This window comes from Elgaria multicarinata, chromosome 2 (genome assembly GCF_023053635.1).
Source record: "Elgaria multicarinata webbii isolate HBS135686 ecotype San Diego chromosome 2, rElgMul1.1.pri, whole genome shotgun sequence".
NCBI classification, from domain to species: domain Eukaryota; kingdom Metazoa; phylum Chordata; class Lepidosauria; order Squamata; family Anguidae; genus Elgaria; species Elgaria multicarinata.
Genome location: NC_086172.1, coordinates 130,624,692 through 130,635,230, shown reverse-complemented (window position 1 = coordinate 130,635,230; position 10,539 = coordinate 130,624,692). Strand labels below are relative to the sequence as shown.

General features: G+C 43.6%; 1 protein-coding gene across 1 annotated transcript in view; it reads left to right on the top strand.

Moving 5' to 3' along the window:
- The first annotated feature begins 2,184 nt into the window (after positions 1-2,184).
- ITPKA (inositol-trisphosphate 3-kinase A) overlaps positions 2,185-10,539 on the top strand; it is a 66,848-nt gene continuing 58,493 nt past the window's right edge. Inside the window, exon 1 of the mRNA XM_063117686.1 lies at positions 2,185-2,635. Coding sequence (XP_062973756.1) covers positions 2,192-2,635 — 444 coding nt within the window. The 5' untranslated portion in view covers positions 2,185-2,191. The remainder of the gene's footprint in view (positions 2,636-10,539) is intronic.

Genomic DNA, 10,539 nt, shown 5'->3' with positions numbered 1-10,539 from the left:
GGCAGCTACATTTTAGGCAGTTGAGTGCACTGGTGAATTTGTGAGCATTTTAATATGGATGTCAAGTGCATTGAATACATTTGATTAAATTAAAACATGTAAGTATACCTAAATCAGGGGGAGGCAACCACTGGCTCTGGAACCCATGGGTATGTCTGGAAATTTAAGAAACCGTCCTGGACATAACCATAAAATGGCTGCCACGGGTAGTCACAAAGGACAAGCAATCTTCCCAGAGGCATTCATGGCAAATTAAGATGGCAGCAGCTAGCGGCTCCTACTTCACTTTTAAGCAATTCCAGCTGCCAATAAGAAAATATACATATATTTTAGAATATATATTGGAAGGAGTAGGGTGTCTTGATGGACACAAAGGAAGATCTGGGAGCAGATTAGTGCCTGTGGGCCTATCCTTACCTATATACTGTGGGCATTTGACCAATGCCTTGTGAGTTCAAACAGGTCAAGTGATTTTGAGAAAGATGGATAAGCAAATAACACTTGTTGCCTATGGTATGAGATTACAATTAATCTTTCGCTATTGAATCCTCTTAAGAACAAAGAAGAGCCATGCTGGATCAGACCAAGGGTCAATTTAGTCCAGCATCTTATTCACAAGTGGCCAACTAGTTGCCCATGGGAAACTCACAAGCAGGCCGTGGATGCAACAGCACCCTCCCACCCATGTTCTCCATCAACTGATGTGCACAGGCATACTCTTTGGCACTCTCTTTCTGCCACAACAAGTACATTTGGTTTATCTTCCTAAACAAGCTTTGTAAGGTGGTTCCAGACCATGGCTCATTTGTGGAATTTCACGAGGGTCTAGATCATCCTCCACTTGTAACATGCCCATATTTTTCCACTGCTGCTGCTCTTTTTTTTCTTACCACAGAAAATCCGCTAAGAAAGAAAAGGCAGAATAGTTGCATAATGCCTTCTGATTATTAGCACTAGGACCTCGCTATTTTGTTAATATTCACAAGTTGTTGTATTTTTAAAGAAAAACACCTCTCAGAATCCCCCACTCGCATGGCCAATAGTCAGGAATGCTGAGAGTTCAAGTCCAAAACATCTGGAGTTCTATTTTCTGACTACTACTGCTACACCCACATTACTTCAAGCCTGATATTTATTTTCAGTTTTGCTGCAGAATTGAGATCCCAACTCTACACAAAAAGCTTTCCCTCTACATAACCTCAAGGGGGCGCTGTACTATAGCAGAATATTGCAAATACATAAGTAGGAAAATGCTTTTTCTTTCAGAAATAATTCCCCGTTTCTGCTCTTAACAAAACCTGGGAAAGTGCTCTTAAAAAAACAGAAGCAAAAGTGAAGGATCACGACTTAATCTAAAGAATCTCATGTCAGCCTTCCCCAATCTTGTGCCCTCTAAATACGTCGGACTACAACCCTCAGAACCCCCTAGCCAACCATGAGGGATTCTGGAAGTTGTAGTTCAACACATCTGGAGGGCACCACGTTGGGGAAGGCCGCCTTACTCCCTGGGCTTGCAAACTGGGACTCTGCGTAAGCAACACGAGGCGGGAAGCCAGCTGAACTTTGTGCCTTACCCCCGGAGGTTACGACAAAGGCGGGGCCAACAAGTTGCACACCAGAGAGAAACGCGCTTCCTCCGCGTGTTCACGGGTGTGTTTATGTGGCGCTTCTCCTTCCTCTGTTTAGCTGGGAGAGAATTGTCCAGGTTTCAATGAAAGAGAAACCGAGAGGGAGGGCGAGCGGGCGGGCGGGCAGGCAGGCAGGGGCGGCGTTTATTAAAAGTAAACAGGAGAAACACCCCGCGCGGGAGCGGGTGGGCTGGGCTGGACCTGGCCGTGTGTTTCTGACTCCGCCTCTCCCGGTTGCCTGTGGGCGCCTGACGGCAGCGTGGAGCAAGAGCCGCGAATAATCCATATGGGCCGGGCTCTAGGTCGGTTAGGCAATCCGAGCAGCTCCCCAGGGATGAGTCAGAGCAGGCAGGGGTCGGCCTGACAGGGCGCAGGTTGGCCATGCTCGCCGGGCAGCGACGGCGAGTGCTCCAGCTTCCCCGCGAGGCAGCAACGGCAGCAGCACCCCGCCGCTGCCACCTCCGGCGGACCGGTCTCTCCTCCTCCTCCCCGCTGCTCGCAATCTTCGCCACGCTCCTCGACAGTCACTTGGCGCCGCCACCATCAGCTCTTTCTCCTCCTCCATGGAGCGCAGAGGCGCCCACGACGGCGGCAGCCCGGAGCTGGGCCGGGGCAAGCGGCTGAGCGTGGGGGAGCTGCGCTCGCTCTTCGAGGCTCGCTGCGCGACGACCAGCGGGCAGCTGCCCGAGCCGGCCAAGAAGAGCTGCCGGCCCCGCAATGGGGTGCTACCGCCGGTGATTCCCCAGCTGACCGTCACTGCCGAGGAGGACGGTCAGGAGGCGCAGCGCAGCCCGTCCGGACTCCGCCGGACAGAACCGGACGGCACCTGGCTGACGACGGAGAGCTCGCTGCACCTGCTGCAGTCGTCGCGGCGCCTCTCCACGTCGTCGCTCTCTTCCACCGGCTCGTCGTCGCTCTTCGAGGACTCCGAGGATGACCTGCTCAGTGACACGGAAGGCAGGAGCCAGGGCATCGTCCACCTGGAGCATGGCGAGGACACGCACCAGGTACCACGGGGCACGGCCGCGGCGAGGGGGAGGCAGGGGTTCGGTCATTCGCCGCCGCCTGCACGTGTGTGACCTGCTCCGCTTGTCAGCAGCGGGGCCCCTCCGAAGTCTTGTGACGAGTTTAGCGATCTCGGAAAGCTACACGAATAGCCCGGCTAATCGATGGGTCGGCGTTTTTACTCTGTGTGCCTTCTGCAGGCTGAGGCAAGGTCCCTACACGCTTTGCAGGATTCCGACGCTTTCAGCGCTACCCGAGGCATGCCTACGTGGAAGTAAGCCTCCCTGTGCCTATGTTCAGTAAGGCTTACTTCCAGGTAAGTGTGCCCACGATTGCACCTTTACGGCGAAATTAGTGTTTTGTGCATTTAAGGGAAACCATGACATACGTATGAAGCATTGTACGAATTGTGTAGTGGTTTGTTCATGTTACGTGTTGTTTTTCTTTGAGAAGGTGTGTAGATCCAGCAGCTTTTCAGTGTGTACAGGGGTGGTGGTAGTGGTGGTGGTAGTGAGACTGCAGGTTGGCTGTCTCATGCGCCACTTTATACCTACAGTACTTAAGGAAAGTGCTGTGTAAGAGTTAAGTGTGCAAAGCTTTCTGGATAGGAATAACTTGTGAAGTGGCAGGAAAGAGTCTGATGTGAATGCAGTATTATTTACTTTTTTTAGACAGTTCACACAATCAGAAAATACTGTATATGTGATGACATAGTTGGCCTTTATGCACAAGCCCCACTGTATAATGTGCATTGTAGTTCATATACATGTACACCTGCATTTGCTATGCCCTGGATTTCTGCCATTGTTCCATCCTCCCTTCAGCCCCATGTTTCTTTTTAGATTGAAGGGTCACTGTGTGTAAGCGAAGGTTTATTCAGTGCTCTCTGTTTTTAACTTCAACCTGAAGAAGAACTTTGTGAGGCACAGAAGTTTACATTGTGTTGTTTTACAAACAGGAATGGCTTCTTTGGCTTTTCTATTTTGTATCCAATTATGAAGAAGGAGAATGCTAAAGCCTATATAATTTGGGGGGCACACCCAAAATGACTTCTGTCAATGCTGATGCCCAAATAATAACTTGTGGATTTTTTAGATTCGAGGAGCTTTAACAATGAAAGTGCAAAAGAAACAGAGCAACTGTGGAGTGATTTAATATCTCACCCGTTGGCCTATCTTCCAGCAGTTGTGGTTTAGAGACTATGAATCTAGGACTGTCTGTGATGTGTAACATGTGTTAGTAGGAGAGCCTACATCTGTCAGTGGGTAATATGGTAGACCTCTCATATATGGCTTCTTCACTGAGTTGAACTTAAGGCAGCAGTTCTCAAACTTTTTCCTGTGGACCACAAAAAAATTGTTGTGGTCTCAGTGATCACTTAATAGACCTTTTTTTGGTCCAACGTTGTAGGACAACGGCATGTTTTGCTGGATTTAATATGAAAACAAAGCAACACTTTTTCTTCAGCACTGGCATCGTTGTTAAAGCCAACTCCATATTATGAAAATCATGGTGCCAAACCAGGCTGCTGAGAAGGGTTCCTTTAAGTGGTAAGTTTTAGGGACAAATTAGTAGATTGCAACAGTACCTTATTATGAAAATCAGTCTTTCGGCTAGAGTCTTATTAGTGTATTTGGTAATTCAGCTCTGGTCAAAATGGCCTCAATCTCTGTCATTGAAGAAAATAAATCAAGTGCAGGGCCAAGGAGAGATATTCTCAGCTGTTCCCCAATGTTTCTGTGGAGCACCTGAATGGAATTTGAGAACTTCCGTGTTAAGGTTATGAACAGTTTAATGCCAACCCAGTGGGTTCAGCACTTCTTACAAGCTGAGATAAGGGAAGGGTGTGGAGAGAAAACATTTTTTAAACAGCAACACAATTAGGTTATAAGTCATATAGTGATTCTTGAATATGTTAGCATGAATACTTGCCAGAATTTGCATGAAAAATTGAGGGCCAGAGTAGATGGTCCCTTGAGTCTTGTGATGCTTAAGCAAAAGTGGGTGTATGGCACAGTTGTGCAACTGTTCCTGTTCAAGTATGGGGTCCTGTTCTGAGCATAAAATCCAGAATCTTAAGAGTGACTGCTTTTTCCCCTTTTTTTTCAAGGCACAGTTCTAGGTTTAAAGACCTTTAAGATGAGGAAGTTATTAATGCATATTATAATGCTGTTAGCTTTATTAGCAACAGTTTACCTCTAGCTGCATTTGTCTGTCTCATTACATTTGTTTTATCAACCTGAAAAGAGAATAAATTAGAAATGGTGGTGAAGGGAAGCTTCACAGATAAGCTTGAAGTTTTTTGTCAAATGCCTGATGAAATCTCAGCAACCAGAGAGATTAGAGGGAGGGAGAAAGATTTCCAGTGATCATGGATTCATATGTCTTTATCTTTTCCCAGACGTAGCAAGAATACAATGAAATATGTAAAATAACCCATTGGATCAGTTTATGTAATCTTTGTTTTCAATGTAATCAGCCCCGACTCTCATCACACACATGTGAAGGATGAAAATATAAGATACGAATGGCTCAATCATAGATAAGGTTGGCAATGATTTCAGTGATTACTACAACAATTTCCCCAGATGCCATGATCTCCGGTATTGCTGCCAATGATTGCTGAGTTCACACTCAACTCAGACATGCCAAGCCAAGATACGTACAAGCATAGTGTCCTTATGTTATGCCCCCTCCCCCAGCCCCTTCACTTCTTGGCACGCTATGTTTGAAGACTTCCTGGTTAATTAAACATAGTTTCCTGTTTTGTCTGAACTAGGAAACTATGATTATCCGGTTTGGAACAAGTTAGGATCCGAAACAAACTTCAAACTCTGTCATTAGCACCTGGCTTGTTCTGAACCTGGTAACCGTAGTTTTCCCAGTTTGGACATAATGGAAAACTGTGGTTAAGTCTTTAATCATGCAACTTCAAGAAGAGAGGAGGGAAGGTGAGGCATGAAGATGGAGTATCTAGGCACAAGGCTAAGGCATATCTCAACTTAATAAACTGAGATATGTATGTATTTACTCAGATTAAGTTTTGCCATGCTAGTATGCCACTAAGGAACAATGGGAATATTTGCATGAAGGATATATTTATTTATTGCATTTTTATACTGCCCAATAGCCAAAGCTCTCTGGGCAGTTTACATATTGTGTGTACTGGCCTTTAAGCTGTGATCCTAAGCATTCTTACTTGGAATTCTCTGTAATTTTGAATTGTGTTCACTTCAGTGGAGTTTAACTCTAAATAAATGTACTTAGGTTTATGGCTGGTACCCTGATTCCTAAGAGTGATAACTTGAATATTCTCCACTCATTTTAATGAAAGTTAGTAGATGCATTGAAGTTCAAAATACTACTCTCAGACAAATCTATAAGAAGATTAATTATGTTGAAATCATTATGACTTGTTTATGAGTAAGTGTGCGCAGGTTTGGTGTGTGTGTGTGTGTGTGTGTGTGCGCGTAAGGCTTCTCTACAGCCAGCTATGTGGAAGAGTGAGAACACCATGCCAGACAGTAGTTCTTGTTGGCAATTAAACCAAAAACAAGTTCTCTCTAAGGTCAGTAATCCTTAAAAAAAACTCCTGTGGGCTAGTATTATTATTGTTAGGACTATAGTTTTTGGTTGATTAAAAAGAGGGTCCTAATAAATCAAGCAGTAAACTTTTTAAAACTGTAAATTATTGTTTTGGTAGAAGTACTCATAAAATCTGTGGGTAGCCTGTGCCATTTTAGAAGATGAGTACCCCATTGTTTGTATGAGTACCCCATTGTACATTAAGCAGGCAGTACTCCTGCGTGGTTCCTATCATAACATTTGCATACATAATCTAAAAACAAAGTATACTTGCCCAGAGCAATTCTCTTGTTCATTCACACATCTATGCAGAATAATTGATGAAAATGACTAATTAACCAACTAAGATAGCAACCCTATGGTCTCTGGGAGAGTGTCCTAGAACCCATGGGATTGCTCAGAAAAACCCTTCTGAAGTCAGAGAAAGCTCATCGACCTCGGGAGGAGGAATCGGAGATCCGACTCTCCCCCAGCCCCTCACTGCTGGCACAGAAAGAACTGTGCTTGTTGCCTTCCGAGGTCCAAAAAGGAGGAAAAGGGTTAGGTAGAGGAGGATACCAGAGAGGCCAGGATATGAGAAATCTTGAGCCTTCTCCAGCCTCCTTTCCTCCCCTTCCACAGCTCACTTGCTAGACACGTGGCATGTTCCTGGCATTCCCCTTTAATTCTTCTTGTCGCTGTCAGGGTATCGACAGCAAAAGAGGATGGCAGTGGAGGTTTCTACTCTCACAACAAGGAGGCCTTCAGTGATGGTCTGCCTCCTCCAACTAACTCTGTAGTATCCTATGGCCTCTGGGATGCCCTTCCATTGGATTGTGCACAAAGTTAGCTTATCAGGGAAATCTCTAATAAAAGAAGATGGCACTATTAGCTTTATCTTAATACTTTGCACTGAATGATTCTTCATTGCCAAAGTACTTCTGAAAACTTCCAGTCGAGTGTGATGTACTTAAGTCTATGGACTTAAGGGCAACTAAAATCACTGAGGGGCTCAGGCCTCCCCCCTATGAGGCAAGGTTACAACAGCTGAGATTGTTTAGTTTGGAAAAAAGGAGGCTAAGGGGAAACATGATAGAGGTGTACAAAGATATGCATGGTGTGGAGAATGAAACATTTTTCTCCCTCTCTCAAAATACCGGAATCTGGGATCATCCCATTATGCTGATTAGTGGGAGTTTCAGGGCACATAAACTTCTCACAGCCCATAGTTAAACTATGGAATTCGCTACCACAAGATGTAGTGATGGCTACCAATTTGGATGACTTTAAAAGGGGTTTAGATAAGTTCCTGGAGGAGAAGGCTATCAATGGCTACTAGTCCTGATGGCTAGGTGCTACCTCCAGTATCGGAGACAGTAAGCCTGTGTGCACCAGTTGCTGGGGAACATGGAGGGTGCTGTTGTCCCATGTCCTGCTTGTGGGTTTCCTTTGTGCAGCTGGTTGGCCACTGTGTGAACAGAGTGCTGGACTAGATGGACCATTGGTCTGATCCTCCATGGCTTTTTAAAATGTTCTTAGGATTTTATTGGTCTTATGTGTATTCACATATGGTTGGATGATGATGATTGATTATATACCTCCCCATAGCCGAAGCTCTCTGGGTGGTTTACAAAGATTAAAACACTGAACATTTAAGAAAACAGAAATACAAATTTTTAAACCCGTAAAAACATAAACACAGATAATATACAAAATTTTAAAACATAAAACAGATAATATACAAAGACAATATCCATTTAAGTGGATATTGATCTGGGGTCAGTTAGAAGTTCAACATATGCTGTTAAATGCCTGGGAGAAGAGAAAAGTCTTGACCAGGAACCGAAAAGATAACAATGTTGGTGCCAGGCGAGCCTCATTGGGGATATCGTTCCATAATTGGGGGAGGGGAGGGCACCACTGAAAAGGCCCTCTCCCTTGTTGCGATCCCCGGAGCTTTCCTCAGAGTAGGCACCCGGATGAGGACCTTAGATGTCGAGTGTAGTGAATGGGTAGGATCATGTCAGGAGAGGCGTTCCGTCAGGTATTGTGGTCCCAAGCTGTGTAAGGCTTTATAGGTTAAAATCAGCACCTTGAATCGGGCTCAAAAACATACAGGCAGCCAATGTAAGCAGGCCAGAATCAGTCTTATATGTTCGAACCTTCTGGTTCCTGTTATCAATCTGGCCACTGCATTTTGTACAAGCTGCAGCTTTTGAACCATCTTCAAAGGCAGCCCCACATAGAGCACATTGCAGTAATTTAACTTGGAGGTTACCAGAGCATAGACAACTGAAGCCAGGTTATCCCTGTCTAGATAGGGGTGTAGCTGGGCCACCAACCTAAGTTGGTAGAAGGCACTGATCTTCAAGTGGCAGAGATGGTTCTAGGAGAACCCCCAGGCTATGAACCTGCTCCTTCAGGGGGAGTGCAACCCTATCCAAAACAGATTGAACACCCTCTGTCCCGTCATAAGAACTGCCTGATACCCGCCTTTATAGTATAGATCTACACTGCAAAAAACTGGCAGGATCCAGGTGAGATTGATTTGTCATTGTGCATATCCTTGCATTAGAAGCAGTGCAAGTTGTAGTGTGTCATGCTTTGTAGATGTAGCCTTATAGGCTACTTGTCTGACAAGTGTGTGAACAGGTTCATCCAACACTGTTTTATGGTTTGTGTTCACTGGGAATACTGTGGGATTTTTATTGTGTATAAGCATTGTAATTTCAGTATAGTTTTCTCTTATTGGGAACGATAACAAAGAGTCTTGTAGCACTTTAACAACTAACACATTTATTGTGGTATATGCCTTCACAGACTTTTGTTAGTTGTTTTGAACTTTCTCCATCAATGAGTAGATGACAGAATGAAAGATGCCTCACAATCCACAAAACAGATGGACCAGTTTTAACAAAATCTGTACATCCCTAGTTTCCAGATTAAAGACATCATCATTAAGATGATGTCGAGTGTATCATGTCCAATACTGTTGATATACATTAAGCTGCTTCATATGAAAATCCTCTGTGTATCTGAGGGTTAGAGGCTGGTAAACCCAGATTACTATTCCTAGATATAATAATATTTCAGAGTTTGTAAATGTCTTGACACCCAAAACAACAGCTGCCAACAGGTTTCTTGTAACTATGACATCACTTCTACCTCTCTTGAACCTTTACTATCTATTTAGTTGCATTTTAAATTGGAGATTTTTTAATATTATTATTAATATTAGATTAAAAACATTTTTTCTAGGCATTAACCAGCAGGTATTCCAGTCCCCACATAGTTTTTGACTCAGGATATCAATTTTAAAACTGCTTCTTGCTGTGAGTGTGACTGGTGATTGGGAGGTGTTTGGAAAGATTAGTGTGCATGCTTTTGTCAATTTTGGCAATAATATGTTCTTTCCAGTAAATCTGTTTTGCAATTTGGCAGGTGCTCATATACATAAAGTCAGTTTTTAAAAGAAAAAGCAAGCTGTTTCTCATGGCATTTACTGCAGCTATTTAACTTGGTTCTTGTAATGATTTTCTGGGGGAGCTTAAACTGCAATCTGTTTTCCTTAGAAAATCCCCTTTCTTACCATGTTGAGTGCATACAGAGTGGTTAATATAGACAACTCAAGTCATTTGAGCAATTGGCATAGAATCCTTTCTAAGAAAAACTACACATTTTTGGAAAGGACTGAGAAGAGGGAGGTGTTGTGCTCTCTGTCGCTGGAGGTATTCAAGAAGAGACTGGACAGCCATCTGCTAAGGATGCTGTAAATTGGTTTCCTGCACTGAGTAGGGGGTTGATGGTGCCTTTGTACACTATCATTCTATGAATTGAAATATGCATGAATGGGAGATACTACAGATTGGAGTAATACTCACAGGATTGCTTTAGAAGAACAGTCATGGGATTAGAGGACCTTATGATTAGAGGCATCATATGACCTTTGGTTACTCTATTTGATCCATAAAATCACATTCTCATAGAGCTAGCTTTGTAGTTTTTTATGTGCTTTTAAAAATTGGATCTTTAAAGTGGACTAAACTTGCTTCCTTTATAGGGATGTTGCAATGGCTGATTACTTTGTCTTAATTTTTGTGCTTCATGTGCTTTATTGAAAAGCAAGTATATTTATTATTAAAATGTTTCTATGCTGCCTTTCAGTCCAAAACCTCTCAAAACTGGCTTACAATAAAGTAGTCATAAACATAAAGCAATTCTTAATTAAAACAGTAAAAATAAATTCCAAACCATAGTAGATACAAAACCACAAGAAGCAGCTAAAACAGTGTCCATATACATATGCTGCAAACTACCTGGCGGAATAGGTGTAGGAAGGAAG